This window comes from Polyodon spathula, chromosome 4, assembly GCF_017654505.1.
Source record: "Polyodon spathula isolate WHYD16114869_AA chromosome 4, ASM1765450v1, whole genome shotgun sequence".
NCBI lineage: Eukaryota > Metazoa > Chordata > Actinopteri > Acipenseriformes > Polyodontidae > Polyodon > Polyodon spathula.
Window position 1 is genome coordinate 33,674,781 of NC_054537.1, and position 15,405 is coordinate 33,690,185.

Here is a 15,405-nt window from a genome sequence, read left to right on the forward strand (position 1 = left end):
GTTTTCCTATAATTTACATTATACATTTAACTATGTTACTACATTGTGAACACATCTGCCTGGATTTTGCACCAATCTTCACTAAACTTTTATTTTATTATTAAATCGTAGCCTCCTATGTTTCTGATTGCATTTGACTATAATCTTTCACTTCCGGTGCACTTTACCCTATATGTGCCTGCACTGGTTTACATATAAAGGTAATGGCTGCTGATACCATACTGCAAAGAGAAGATTACACAATTATGGTTTCCCATTAGGGCTGACAGAAGTCACTGTAAACAAACTGAGCCACACTAAATATGTTTCAAACATGAATGCAGCTTATTAAGACAGGGCCCGTTTGGTTTTGACGATTCGCAGATTATTGGGAGACCAGCTCGTGTTCGCTAATGTGTTTCTGCCACAGTAAATTCAGGTAGGGTAAAGTACAAAAAATAGAACATAAGGGGTTAAAAATATTTTATTCATAATTATGTTTATTGCACATTATGAATAATATGTTTTTATTTTTGCGTTAAACAAATTGCAGGACACATTTTTTGTTCATTCTTTTTCTACTTTATCACTCTTTAATGATTACAGGCAATGTCACAAACAACTCTTTCAGTGCAAATGGACAGATCTTCCACAGGGAACATTGTGTTCTATGTATTCAATGGACAACCATCTCTGTCACTGTAATAAAAGCACCAAAGATCAAAACAGCTTTTGTCTCGGTATCACATCTTGTTTAATGCTAAGCTTTCCATCTTATATCATCTTGATATAAATCTAACACAAAACAAACAGCATGTGTGGATATTTGGTAATTGTTTCAGTATTTTATCCTTAAAGAAAAGTACTGTTAAAGCACAATTTGACATTGCAGCAACTGCACACAGACACATGGATATTACTAAAATGTGATACGGTGCCTGACAAACAGTAGATGATGTGAAATAGCAGCATCATTACCAGCTCTTTAAAAACCATTAACAGACAAAACAAAACAAAACAAACAAAAAGATTTGCAAATTCCAAAGGCATCTGTATTGTCCTAATTGTTTTTAAATACCTTGGTAACAAAATAAACTCAGTAAGTAAATGTATAAAGTTTAGAACTTCAAATACTTTTATTTTTTTACCACTGCAATTAAATGTGATGTAACAAGACTCAAAACAGGCACCTAACACAATCCATTCCATAATCTCTCAGTTTTCTGACTATTCATTGTTCTTGTTATAGAGACTTAATTCCAAAACACCCATCTTTATCAGATTACTACTGCAACTCTTATCAAAAAAAATCAACCACTATTCGTCATTAGTGGCCCCCAGTCGCCACTATGATAGGACGGAGCCTTTTTTCCACGCTTCTGCACGTGATCTTCATTCATCTTCTCCAAAGCCTCAATCTGTAAAGCAGAAGCAAAGCAACTAAACGTGTATATTGGTAACAAAGACTTTCACAGTTAATTTTACATTTCCTGTATGTGGAATTCAGAACACAGACCTGTCAGATCAATGTACAGTAGCTCCTGCATTGTTGCACTTGATATATATCACACACTGGACACTAAATCAGCCTTAAATGATTTTGCATCCCTCTATTTTGCAAACACAAACAAGGAGAAGTTCCCTGTGGTTTTACCTCAGCGATGAATTCTCCCTCATTATCTGCTGTAATGTTTAAGCCAGAGACTGCATTAAACAGCTCATGTTCATTCATTGCTTCAGACACCCCAGCCTTTTGGAAAAACTGTTAATGAGACCAAGAAAAAACAAATGTTTAAGAGCACAAAGATTATACTTTTTTTAGCATATCAACACTAATACATTACAATATTTTCAGAAATTAAATATTGCATTTATCAAGATGAATATAACATTTATACAAGTGAAAATGCAGAATTTACCGTCTGACTATCATAATCCAGATACACATTAAATACAGATACACAAGCCACAATAGAGAACTGACACAGGTAATACGTAAAATATATTATGCATAAATTATGCATAAATACTTTAAAACAGACCACTGTTAAATCTAAAGTGTACCTACCGAGGAGACGTTTCTGCAGTCCCTGAAAAGAAACTCAAGCCCATGGGGATGAGTCGGCTCCACTGACTGACTCACGTCAATCAGCCAAACCTGAAACAGAACAACATACAAACAGCTTAGATTAAATAAAAAATGCATTGCATCAGACAGTTTAGATTAAATAGAAAATACACTGCATCAAACATCTTAGATTAAATTTAAAATACATTGTACCAAACAGCTTAGATTTCTTTTTTAAAAGTGTAAACAGAAAACACAGTAAATTATTTATTTATTTTAAAGCATACCTTCCCATTATGCCAAAGCATGTTGTATTCACTCAGGTCTGCATGAACAAGGTTACATTCTTGATACAACTGCTGCATCATCTGAAATGACAGGAGCACATTTCAGAACATTTTGCAAGGGTGTACAGGGTTTAAGGATTTTGAAACTCTTGCCTATGTAGGGAGTAACTGGCTTTTCATAACTCAGAGTGTGGCTGTGACCTCGGAAGGATGATAACACTTGTTTTCGCGTAAGTTGTTTCTGCTTAGAAAGCTGTTTTGAGTCTATATACAAACCATTGTCAAACCAACTGAAACTGGTTCTAAAACCACCTACTTTTGTTAAAAGTGACAGGCTATAACTAGATAATTGTCACAGAACGCACAGTAACACATTATACAAATTGAACATGTGGGCTTTTTCTGATAAACACGCACCCTGTGCGGGGCGGTGTACACACTGTTCTGCTCCAGTTCAATTGCACAAGCTCTTATTATTTCATCAGCCTTTGTTCCTTTCCAACCTGTTACTTATGTTGCCCCTTTAAATGGAAAAGAAATCATTGAAACTGTCTGCCAAAAAATTGTGTGATTTTCCTGTGTTTAATTTAAGCTCTGAATCAACGCAGGGTTAATAAACTCTTAAAATTAAGCTCTACATAGCTGGCGCACATCAGTAGTTTCCAATCACCAGCCTTCGCATTTGACCTTGTGATGCGTAGGTATGGTGTTATGCTACCTGTGATAACTGAGCAAAACTCCAGTCATTGTTCTTAAATGAACTTCTTGTTATCGGGGTTTCTGCTGACCATGGTAAAGTGAAGAAGAAATGCAGATGTTAACTACTAATGTGCGTTTTCTTACACTATGCATTATGCTAGAGAAATAAGACCAAATGTGGTCAAGGAAATGACGTAAGCTAGCCGTATATCTGTGCTGTAGGATGTAATTTCTTTGCTCAGAAACTAACATCTCTGTGCCATGCCAACATCTCTGATGCCACAAAAGCTCTGCTCAGCGCAGCTCAGAAAATAACATCTACACTGATGCCATTTCAGAACACCATCAACTGAGGCCTGTATGTAAGATCACTGACGTATCACATTTGATTTGCTTTGTTCCCGTTTGCATTTTTGATTCTTGAATAAACTCTTTTTGATTAACTTTATCTGAAGAAGGCTGATTGAAGAAGAAACTGAACCTTACAAGGGCTGGCATAAAGTCACTCGGGACACATCCAGATGCTGGAAGTGAAAAATATTTTACAATTTGTGTGTGTGTGTGTGTGTGTGTGTGTGTGTGTGTGTATATATATATATATATATATATATATATATATATATATATATATATATATATATATATATTATATAGATTGTTTTACTTACATGTAGCACCTGGTAATAAGCCTGTTTCATATCCTCACTACTGAGCTTTATCTCCTTCAGCTTCGGGGCTGGGACTTCTTTCTCTCCAATGAAAGACATGACCAGAATATGTTTCTTAAGTATAACCACTTCCGGGCAAGGGATTCCTGCCTTTTGCATTCTGTAAATACAGAGGTGATTTCCTCAGTTCAAAAGCCTATCAATTACTCAATGGGCAAGCACAACTGGAGCGTTTTATTTTCTTGCTGTATGGAGGGATTCCATTCCTCTCAAATAATTACTTCATAAATCTGCAGATGCCAACACTTTTTGTAAACTAACAAAACACAAATCAAACATGGCCAACAGACAGGAAACTGACTCCTTCCCCTTTTTCTTCTTTTAAAAAAGGTGTAGGGTCTTCAGAGAGAGGCAATGTCTCTGTCACCAATTACTATTAGTCTCTCTTACCTGGCCAGATTGTGCATTTCCTTCTCAGCCCACATACGGATGATCTTTCGAGGGTTCAACTTGCTGAATCTGTCCTTGAATCGGTAATCATCTTTGATATACTTGTCCCGGTTCTTGAATTCATTCAGAGTAGTTTTGAAGACTTTGATTGCACACTCTTGAGGGACCGCTTGGTGATCAATGCTGCAAAATAGAATGCACACACACATCTAATTAGGTACCAAGAGAAAATAGGATTTCACTGTTTGAAAGATTATGCTATTTTACTATAGAAATAATCACTGTGAGGTAATACAAACGTAAATCAATCCAGTGCGACTAGGTTCATAGTTATAGCCCCATACGTTTTATTATAAATCTATATTCAAATACTCTTACAAGTACTGTTACTTAAATTAATACATTGCTTATGAAAAAAATCACCAGTAAATTAACAAAAATAAAATATATAAACTGAAAAAGATTGGGCTTTTAGCAGTACCCCTTTATAAATGTATCAGTTCTATAAAGTTTTTCTGGTTATCTTGACTTCATAACAAAACAAACAAAAAAAACACTATTTATATGTTTCAATGGTTAGGATGTAGTCCTAATAATTTCAGTATGTTCAGTTAATATTTGGTGATGTTTCAACCATGACCAAATAACATACCTTCCTCCTTTAGCATGAAAAACAACAGACTCTTTTCCTGTGCTGAAGCAGCCATTGATAGCTTCCAGGGTGCCAGCATTTACCATTTTGTACATCAGTAGACGTGTCTTAGGATCCACAGCTTGTTCCTATCAACGAAACAAACAACTTGCGGCTTATTTTTTATTTTGAAAGTAAAATGTAAATGTATGTCCGAAACATGCAGTTGTAAATACAAAACCAGAAATGGCAGCTTTTGTGAACAAAAACTAAGCATAACCTTCAGGGTATGTCGTATCAGATCAACTTGTTTGTAACAAGTTTTTTCAGTTAACGAACACTAAAACGAAAATGGCCAAAAATAAAATAATTACCATTTTCTTTAACAAAATAGTAATAGAAACTGGAAAATGTTTAAAAACTAAAATGAAACTGAAACAAAAAATAAACATGAAAAAACGAATATTCTAAGTTAATAAAGTTAATAATTAATAAAGTTTCATGAAAATGCAACATAAATATCACAGCCAAGCTGCAGTGACTTCCTGTGGTACTGTTATTGATATGAGTCGAACACGTGATTAAACTCACAGCAGGGTCCCTCCCCCATTGTGATAACAGGCTGTGGTATGATATCGTGCTCTAGTACCCGATTATGTGCAGTTAAAAATGTCTGCAAAATCATCAAGCGGCAGACGAAGAGAATGCTCGCTCTGGGAGCATTTTGAGTATTCAATTAGAAGTGTCAAAAGCATATGCTAAATAATTAAGGAAGACAGTACAGTACCTGCCTCTCAGGCTTACGTGGAGCGCATTTGTTCTGTTTATGGGGATTTGACTGTGGTACTGTTGCCCAAATCACATGGGTGAATGCGTTTGCACAGTCAAAAAAGAGAGCTGGGAATTTTAAGTGATTAAAACATCAGTTGGGTTACCGCTCTGGTTATAGCACTGAAACTGCCCTTATCAGAGTAAATGATGTGCTGTTAGCATCCAACATGGGCTCATCCTTAGTTCTTGTTCTTTTAGACTTTACTGCAGCCTTTGACACCATTGATCACCCAATTCTGATTGAATGTCTAGAGAAGCTTGTAAGATTATCAGGCAGTGTCTTGTCCTGGTTTAACTCTTATCTTTCTAACAGGTTACAATATGTCAAAATCAAGGATGATTCCTCTGTTTTACCTGAAGTTACATGTGGTGTACCACAAGGTTCTGTTACTGGACCCATTCTGTTTGCCTTATATATGTTGCCTCTGGTGCTGTTGTCCGTACATGAGGTAAACTTTCATTGCTATGCTGAGGATGCTATTCAACTCTATTATTTTTAAGCCAGGTGATACCTCAACTGTAAATGTTCTGACTGCTTGTCTTGCTGACATTCAGCAATGGATGCCTAAAAATGTCTTAATGTTAAACCCGGATAAAACAGCGGTAATGTTCTTAGGATCAAAAGTCAACTATGTAGACCCATCTGTTATTAGAGTGACAGCTTCCCTTTTGAGCCGAAGACTGCAATGAGAAATCTGGGTCTAATTCTTGACCCAGATCTTTCATTAGAACCTCACACTAGGAATGTAACCAAAGTGTTGTTTTTCCATCTAAGGAATATTGCTAAACTAAGATGCTCGTTTTTGCAACATGATGCTGAGAGACTGATTCATGCTTTTGTATGATCCAGAATTGATTACTGCAATGCTCTATTTACTGGTGTTTCAAGTTATGTCTTATCCCGATTGCAGCTTCCAGTTTGGTTCAGAATTGATTTTAAGATCCTGCTAATAACCTACAAAACCATACACTTCAGTCCCACTTATTTGAATGACTTGTTGATCTCATGTTCCTAGACCACCTCTCCAATCACAGGACGCAGGATTGCTCACTATCCCAAAGACTTATTTAAAGAATACAGATAGACAATGTACTGTTTTTTTGTTTTTGTTTTTTTAATTGCCCTGTGAAGCGCTCTGTGACAATTCTATTGTGAAGGGCGCTATACTAAATAAAGATTGATTGATTGACTCATCGTGAACCTAAAAAAGTCTTAAAATGCAAAGATACAGAAACTTAAAAAACTGAAATATATCTTTATAAATTTAGTTAACTGAAACTAAAACTAAATAATTTAAAATGAAAACTAATATAAAATGAAATAATAATCATACCAACTAAATAAAAACTGAAACTGAACTGAAATGCTGAAACTGAAAAAAACACTTTTTGTAATTATAGAAATGGGATCTGTATCACTGATATTGTCCAGAGGTTAAAAACAGTGCAGCAGTGAAAATGTTCATGTCTACTTGACACTACCTGTAGTGGAACTTGAGAGGAAAATAAAATACAGCTTGTCTGAAAGAGCATAGTAATCTGTATCAATAATATGGCCAGAAGATAAAACAATGTGGCACTGAAACGGTTAATGTTCACTGGGCACCATGTGCAAACTATACAGACCCATATATCAAAGCGCCTGATCTGTACCATTGACATGACCAAAGGTTAAAGCAGGGGTACTCAATTGCTTTCTCTGGCGGACAACATAAGGCAATGTTCAAATCTTGGGGGGCCACAGGGGGCTCCAGATGTCAGTACTGGTGGGGGGTTGCTCACATGCTCATGGAAAGCTGATTATCCAATCATGTGTTACATACAGCAACCGAACAGTGCAACACTACACTTGCACCAATCAACTAATACATGTCAGAAATAACTACTTACAATGATACAATACCTGATCGCCATTTAATAAAACTAGAAAGCAAATACGTTTTTTCCTGATATTTTTCAAACGGCATCTTGCAAACAAATACTTACACAAAACCCACTGTAATTCTATTAAAACAGCATGTTATTCATTTAAATTTTATTAAAACTAGAAAATGTTCTAAAAATGACGGTGTAGCAAGCATTCAAGTTGAAAGCACGTCAATTAGTGATCGCTTTCTTTATGTTGTATAAGCATCTTATTAAGCGCCTGATTAAACGTGTAGTACAGTGTCTAAATATGCATGTTCTAACTCCAATGTGTTAGAATGTCAATGAAAAGTTTCTAAACAGCGGGAAAATAAACTTAAGTGCATATCCAAGGATCCATCTTTGAGAGGCGTGCTGTAGGTACATTTCTTACTGTTGCCAAACAGTTTTTTTTAAGCCCAAATAAAATACCTTTGACAGGTTCGATTTCATCTGCTAATTTCCTGTGTCTGAACACTTACTGGTGGCCACATTGCTATTTTTTCCTAAAAATACTTAGTTTATCATACGAAAAATAAAGAAAATATAGACTATACATTAAGTTTTTCATGTATTTCTATAATAAAGCCAAACATACAGCAGCCCCTCTCAACTTCCCAAGCCATTCTATAATAAACTGGAGACACAAATCTGGTATTTTGCAAGATTAAAAAAATGCTCTGACACCGGGTCAAATGTAATAGTTTACTCAATCACATAACTTAATACAATACCTAAGCTAAAGTACATTGGTAACGTATTTAAATTAAATGAATACAAAAACTACTTTCACTTTCATGTTCCAATCAATTCCCAGCTAAATATAGCAAAATTAATTTTGCTTGCAATAGTATTTATCCTAAAACTATATGTAAAACTATATACCCCTGCCATTGCAGTTTCTTCACAATAAACAAAGTGGCAAATGACACATTTTCATAAAGTAACAGCGTTTTAAGCTGTGCACACAAGTGAAAACTGTCAAATTTAACTTGAATAAACTCTTCAAGAAATAAAAAATTGCACAAAGGAAAAAAAAACACCATTTTCTTTTTCATTTATTACTCTCCTCATAACAGAAAATAGGATCACAACAAAACAAAACTTTGATTGCTACACTTACCATTTACTTTGCTAGTTTGGCAGTGTATGGAAAGTGATGTGACTTACCTGCATCTGCATCCCCCGAGAAATGCTGATGTTGTGTTAATACCACACATCACTTGCCATTTTAGAAACAGACGTGGATTTTTGCCTTCAAATTAATGTGCATAAATGTTTGCAAGAACATTCAGATAGTTTCTCCACACTGAAGAAAATGACATGACTCCATACCGCTGTTTTCATATCACAATAACACTAAGCTAAATGGGCGGAGATTTGTGACGCAAGCCAAAATGAAATCTCATTAGAATGAAAGCTGGCCAATCAGCTGACTCGTTCCTGATTAGGTTGCCAAAAAAAAAAAAAAAAGCTTGTTAGGGGACATAAATACCCTGTAGTGGCAGCGTTACAATCTTGCGTGTCAGCAATTTCAGCTTTTGTAATGAAGGACAGCTGACGCACGACGGGCCAAAAGTGTTTATAAGACAATGGAGGTGCCCTGTCTGAATTTTCTCAATAACCAGAACAATTCAAAAAAACATGTAAGCACTGCAAGAGGGATTCTTAACTAAAGTGGTCAAATGTAAATCAAAAGGTCAAAGGCAAAGGTAGCACTTACAGCAGTTGAATGTTCCTTCTTTTCATGCAGCCTGGCACTGCGGCGTTGCTCAGAGTAGCAGTGTTGCTTCAAGGCATTGAAGACCTGGTTAGAAAGTTTTAGGTCCATTCTAATCCCATCTCCAACTTGGACTTCAGGTGCAAACTACAAAAAGTATAACACAAAGCAGAATTCTAAATTGCCAGATTTAGCAACCAGTAATGCTAAAAAGATATGACATTATTTTGTTTCAGCATTCATTGACTTACTCTGATCACTACTAGAGAATGCTCTAAGATCTAGGTTCTGCAATTTGTAAAGAGAAGGAGTCTGAACGCCATTTATAAGACATCCATTCTCCATTCGCTTTTACGTCACTTACATTGTCCATTCGCGCTGTGTTCTTTCTGCCACACACCACTTCATCGTGTTTTGTGGTGATGTTTTTGCCTTTCCCTACAAAGCCCTTCTTTGGAGTGGTAGTAGGTTTATCTGCAAGGTCAAATATTACCCAAGTCAATTCAAGGATCAACTGATATAGCACAAAAGAATGAATGATTGAAAAGAATGAATGATTGTGAATGGTGTCTGAACAATACCAGGTCTATAGGGGTCATGGCAAGTGTCCTGCCAGTCAACTTCATCCTCGGAGCTGTCGCTGTCATCATAGGGATGCACCATTCGATAGTTCTCAAAGGAAACAGACACTGAAATCCGGACATAAAACAGGTATATTATTCTCCATACTTTCTTGTACTCACTTTTATGCACAACAATGCAATGAAACCACTGATGAATCATACAAATTCAACAAAACAAAAAAACAAGATAAGACACCTTTGCTTTCCCCATTAAATTTCTTCTCCTCGCGACGGAGCTGCGTGTCAAACTCCCGGTCAAATTCCATCTGCATCATCTGGGCCAACATCAGGTCACTGGCTGTGTCAATATTATCTCCAGTAATGAGAGGTTCATTAACACTGTAGAAGTAAAGAAAATAAAAACTTCACACTTCTTAATTTTTGGTAAATTAGTGAAACCTACAGTTAGGTTTACAAAAAAAATCTTACACTAACAGCAAAAAACTAAACTGTATCGCTCACACAAAAGAAGAACACTGAGAAATTGTGTAAACTCAAAATTGCTAACACAGTGCTCCCTATTTGGTAAGTGATGCTAAACATTTAGGCCTAGTATACATTTAGCCTTGTTCACACTTTTATACTGGTATCGTTGTGGAACAGTACGTCTGTATTTACCACCGTCATACCGGTATAACTGTATCAATATGAAATACAGTCAAGAGCAAGTTTCATACTGGTACAGTTGCGATATGACTGAGAACAGTGAAGTGTGGAAAGGTGGATCGGCACCACAACGAAATGGATGAGTCTGAAGCATGAGTACCAAAGATATTACCAAGATTCTGAACTCTGCCTTTTCTTCCATCCTGCTTGTTTTTATTAATGTATTGTTTTTTTAATATATTTACAGATAAGTTACAGTAGTAAATGATCAAAGTGAAATTTGAATAAATATGGTTAAACAAAAAAACATATAAAAAACTGATGTTGAATAGCAATAAAGCCTAGTTTTATAATTGCCCGTCTCTACTGCTATGAATGGCATGCGCCATCTCTGGTACTGTGTTCAGAAAAGTGCATTTTTTGTATAGATTACAGTATGTCATCATGACCACAGGTTATGTTTTTTGTCAGGACATCCTGAGCAAGAGTAAAATAGACTTCACAACTTTTTTTTAAACATCAGTGAAATAAGCTCCACTGTGCTCCATTGACTGAGTTGTGGTTTGCTGCAGCAGAGGGTGGCCAAAGGATAATATCTATTCCAGGGGTCCTCAAACTCAGTCCTGGGGACCCCGTCTGCTGGTTTTCATTCCAACTGAGCTCTCAGACACTTAACTAGACCCTTAATTGAACTAATAAGTAGCTTAATTAGACCTTTTTACTTGTTTTCAGCTCTTAAACATTTGTAGATTCCAAGTTAGCGATAACATTTTATAAGTAACTTGAACTGCAACTGTTTAAGAGCTGAAAACAAGTAAAAAAAGTTTAATTAGGCTAATTACTGGTTCAACTAAGGGTCTAGTTAAGTAATTGACAGCTCGGTTGGAATGAAAACCAGCAGACACAGGGGGTCCCCAAGACCGGGTTTGAGAAGCCCTGGTCTATACATGCAAGGGTGCAAGAATCAAAATAACATTGTTTTTGTTTCTTATAAACATCACCTGTACATTGCATTCTGTTCCATCTTCATTTTAACTGTGTTAATACTGTTTATATATATATATATATATATATATATATATATATATATATATATATATATATAGTGAGCAGGGAGAGGGTTAAATTCATCCCTGCCAAAAAACATGTGTTAATTGTTTGGTTAATTGTTATTTTATTGTTGATTATCACCTGCACCTGACTAGCATTATAAATTTAGAGCCAGGTGCAAAGTATTTAAGGAGAGAAGACTGCGCAGGGCTGCTGCTGTGGGGAGTGCCTGGTTGATGGTGTTTTCAACTGCTATGAAGCAGGTACTGTGTGTTTTGTCTGTCAGGTAAATAGCCTAGCTGTCCTGTATGTTAGTCAGGGACCTGCATCAAAGTTTTAGTGGAGTTAGGTGTTTGTTTTGGTTTTGTTTCTTTTGATTCTTGATTTCTGTAAATAATTAAATAGCATGAAAGTGCTATAATGAATAAATAAAATGAAAGGCAAGGCAGTTTAATCCCATCAGATAGTGGGGCCCCAACCTTCACCCCCCCCAAAAAAACTTTTCATAATCAGCTAAACTGGACAGGTTTGTCTGACATAAGGAGGTGTCGGGTTTAAAAACAATACAATAAAATCGCACACACATACATTTACAGTTCTCTGTGTATTTTAAATATATATCATTGCACTGAAATAACACTGTTTTGGGTAGGCTACACATTACATTATGTAAAAATATAAATCTGTACAGTAGGCATGTACGGTATACAGCACAGTTGTAAAATCAAATGAATACCTAGCATACTTTTTTGTACTTTACCCTACTGGTAATACAGAACAGATCATGCTGCTGCACTGTACACATTGCTATACAATGCCAATAAGATTATTTAAAATTGAAACTAAATGATTTTAGTTTTTTTTTTTTTTTTTTTTTAACTTGGTCTACTTAGTAGCTTAGACAATTAACACACAATAGATCATGGTCCTATTCAGAATGAGCTGGAGCGGTTTGTGGCACATGTGCAGTCTATTGCTCCCAACACAATGGGAATACCAGAAATGTCATAGAAATTAGTTTGTTTTAATGAAAATTAGGTACTTGGGTGTTCGTCTCAAAAATACACTGAGCACAACCGGCAACACACGAGAAAAAACAGACTGGGAAATGCCAGCAACAATAGTGACTGTTTAAAACATGCTTTCAAAAGTGCTTAACAAATTGATGCAATTGTAAGTGTTGCAATTGCCCACAGCTTTGGTACATCTCATTACAATATTTTTGATCCCTCATTTGCACTCTCATCTCCACCCTGTTTTTGCGAATTTCTGCAGGAACGCCCAGAATTACATATTCATTAAGGCTTAATCACAAAGAAAAACTGTGGCTGCAAAGCATTCATTAAAATGATCCTAACAGCATCGTGTTTGTTTAGTACATTTCATGCTACACTTCCCGCTGGTTTGCAACGATCGTGACAGACGCAACACTTTAGTACATTTTCCCTACAGTCTTTAAACTAACACTACTTGTTGTCAAGACAACCCTTTAATAAAAGTCAAATAATTCAAAGTTGGAAGCCGACATATCACACTCCATTAAACAAAACGCCACAATTCTGGTGAAAGAGGGAAAATCTTTATTTAAATTTCCATCTTGTCAACACTGAAACTTACTCAACATTGCTTGGAAAATCTCCATTCTCCTCATCAAGCTGCAGTTGCTTAGCCAGCTGTTCGCTCATCACATCAGCAAGACAGCAAGGGCTCATCACTTTGTTAGGAGCCCCCCATGGGCTCTAAGGAGGGAGGAAAAAAAACTGTTAAGGGACTTGGGGCCCTATTTACAAATCTTTAATATAAATAAATAACAAAAAGAGGAGGGTAGATAAATACATAATTAATGAGATAACGCTGTGTACATATCTCCACTGTAGAATTACTTATGCATTTTGGGGAAAAGAATGGCTACAGATAAAACGTGGAATGTGGTACAGAAAAAAAAAGAAATCTGACTCATGGCAAGCACGACCAAATCCCCAGCTCCTCCACCTGTTTTTTAAATTATGTCATCGGAGAAACACGTAACCTTGTAGGGTTTTATACCGTTATTTAGGACACAGCATACACCATAAACATAAACATTTCACAGTATTTATTATTTACAATGCAAGCCACCCACCGCTATGTCATAAACTAATAAGTACATACGTGAATGAACTGTGACCTGCAAACAATGGTTTAGAAATAAATAAATGAATAAAAACACTTTATAATTAATGAGATTAACATAACGTAAAAATGATTATACATGTTTTTTATTGATAAACTTTCAACACAAAAGTAAATGAAATGTAATACCTGGATATGTCCATAAAGTGGTACAGTCAGAAAATGGTACCTGTACCAAAACTTGACCCATGTAATGCCAGCAAATGGTATGCTGTCAATCGCTACCAGTAAGGCAAACTAGTTCATCCACAAAATCGTATATATTTACAATTTAGATAACCCAATTTGTTGCTCATTAGTCACATAAATTTGCTTAATTATGAAAAATATACATTAAAAATAAATTTTAAAAGGGCCAAACTCACTACATCGTACTCCCTTCAGATGGGCATTTCCTTATTTTCCGCACTGTCAAACTGTCCTTATAATAACAATGTAAGCGTCTCTGCCAGAGTCTGAAAACATACCACACTTTCTGTGGAAGAAGTACAGTGCGAATGACGTCAAACGACTAGGCCACACGTTTCAAAATAGCAACATAACAAAGAGTACAAACCTTCCAAACAGAATCTGTTTTTTCTTTGGCGGTGATTCCTACTTGATCCATGTTTACAATAAACGAAGTGTGTAGTTGCTTTACAAATAAATAAATAAATAATATTGTATTTTATCAAATACTAGCTGCAACGACAAGTCCAGACTTGTTCTGTACGAAACACAGAGATCGCCTCAGTGAGAGCTCCTCGTAGGCAGAAAATATATATAAAATATATATTACAAAAATCACTCTTTGCAGAACACAAATACTAAAATACTATACACAATTGATACCACGACGCGTGGTAACAGAAAAAAAGTATGAGTCTGCCAAAATGTGGCAAAACTATCCTATTGAATGCAAAACCTACCGATACGGTAGAGCGTAATGGCCGCAACTATGAATTTTAGCCGAGTATATCACCACCACCCGTGAAAGGAGAAACATATTTCTCTTAAAGAGACAGTGCAAAGTTTAAAGCCAAAACAGACATGTATGTGACGGTTACATCACTAAAAAGGTCATGGATCATTACTGACAAATGATTCTGAGTGGCTTTTATTATGGCATTTTTAATAACATCTATTACTGCATGCGTTACTATGACTCCAACTTTAGTTTTTGTTTTGTAGAACTGGATATATCATCTTACACAAACCTTAGCAAATTGATATTTTGTGACCTGTGAACTGCTTAGCAACCACATCGTCCATAAAGCAATACATAGTAAAAAGAGGCAAAAGCTTATCTCTACACTTGTTTGTTAAAACTGATAAAACATGACTTATAAATGTGAGAGTTTTGGGCGCCTGTAAGTAAATTGAAAACATGGTATATAAAACAAACTGTCCTCTGGAATTTTACCAACACATACGAGGGGAAAGAAGCAATTTGCAGGATTAAGTATGTACAAAACCATGTTTTAACAATATATAATATTGTAAAGTTTTGGCTATAATAGACTTCCTTAAATTATTTAAAATGTGCAGTGTTATGCAATGTGTGAGTAATTTCATGTTTAAGTATACCATATCTAAAAAAAGTTAATTTTTTCTTTATTTGTAGATAAGGAAAAAAAAAAAACATCAGGCTGGATATAAAGCAAAGATGAATGGGTCAAGGGGGCTATGTACGTAGATTTACAATATACTGCACCTCAACACACCTTTTCAAATGTA

The 15,405-nt window shown here is 35.7% G+C and overlaps 1 protein-coding gene across 3 annotated transcripts; it reads right to left on the reverse strand.

The window, feature by feature from the left end:
- Positions 1-461: 461 nt before the first annotated feature.
- On the reverse strand, positions 462-14,652 carry LOC121314444 (serine/threonine-protein kinase RIO3-like). 3 transcript variants are annotated; one of them, XM_041247726.1, is made up of 13 exons: positions 14,598-14,652; positions 13,135-13,256; positions 10,058-10,200; positions 9,820-9,927; positions 9,603-9,712; positions 9,242-9,385; positions 4,804-4,931; positions 4,152-4,334; positions 3,702-3,861; positions 2,335-2,415; positions 2,048-2,137; positions 1,634-1,741; positions 462-1,397 (listed from the first exon to the last, which is right to left on the reverse strand). In XM_041247726.1, the coding sequence occupies exons 2-13, from the start codon at positions 13,227-13,229 to the stop codon at positions 1,290-1,292; spliced, it is 1,458 nt and encodes a 485-aa protein (XP_041103660.1). In that variant the 5' UTR covers positions 13,230-13,256; positions 14,598-14,652; the 3' UTR covers positions 462-1,289. The 3 variants fall into 3 exon arrangements, with proteins under 3 accessions (XP_041103660.1, XP_041103658.1, XP_041103659.1); XM_041247724.1 differs by lacking the exon at positions 14,598-14,652 and adding an exon at positions 14,246-14,591; XM_041247725.1 differs by lacking the exon at positions 14,598-14,652 and adding an exon at positions 14,055-14,075.
- Positions 14,653-15,405: the final 753 nt, after the last annotated feature.

What these genes read in the sequence shown, in the direction of transcription:
- LOC121314444 (XM_041247724.1), bottom strand. Translation starts at nt 14,296, where the DNA reads ATGGATCAAGTAGGAATCACCGCCAAAGAAAAAACAGATTCTGTTTGG. An exon ending in ATTTAATGGGGAAAGCAAAG is followed by an intron (nt 9,928 to 10,057) that starts GTGTCTTATCTT and finishes TCCGGATTTCAG; the next exon opens with TGTCTGTTTCCTTTGAGAAC. An exon ending in ACTGCAGAAACGTCTCCTCG is followed by an intron (nt 1,742 to 2,047) that starts GTAGGTACACTT and finishes TCTCATTAACAG; the next exon opens with TTTTTCCAAAAGGCTGGGGT.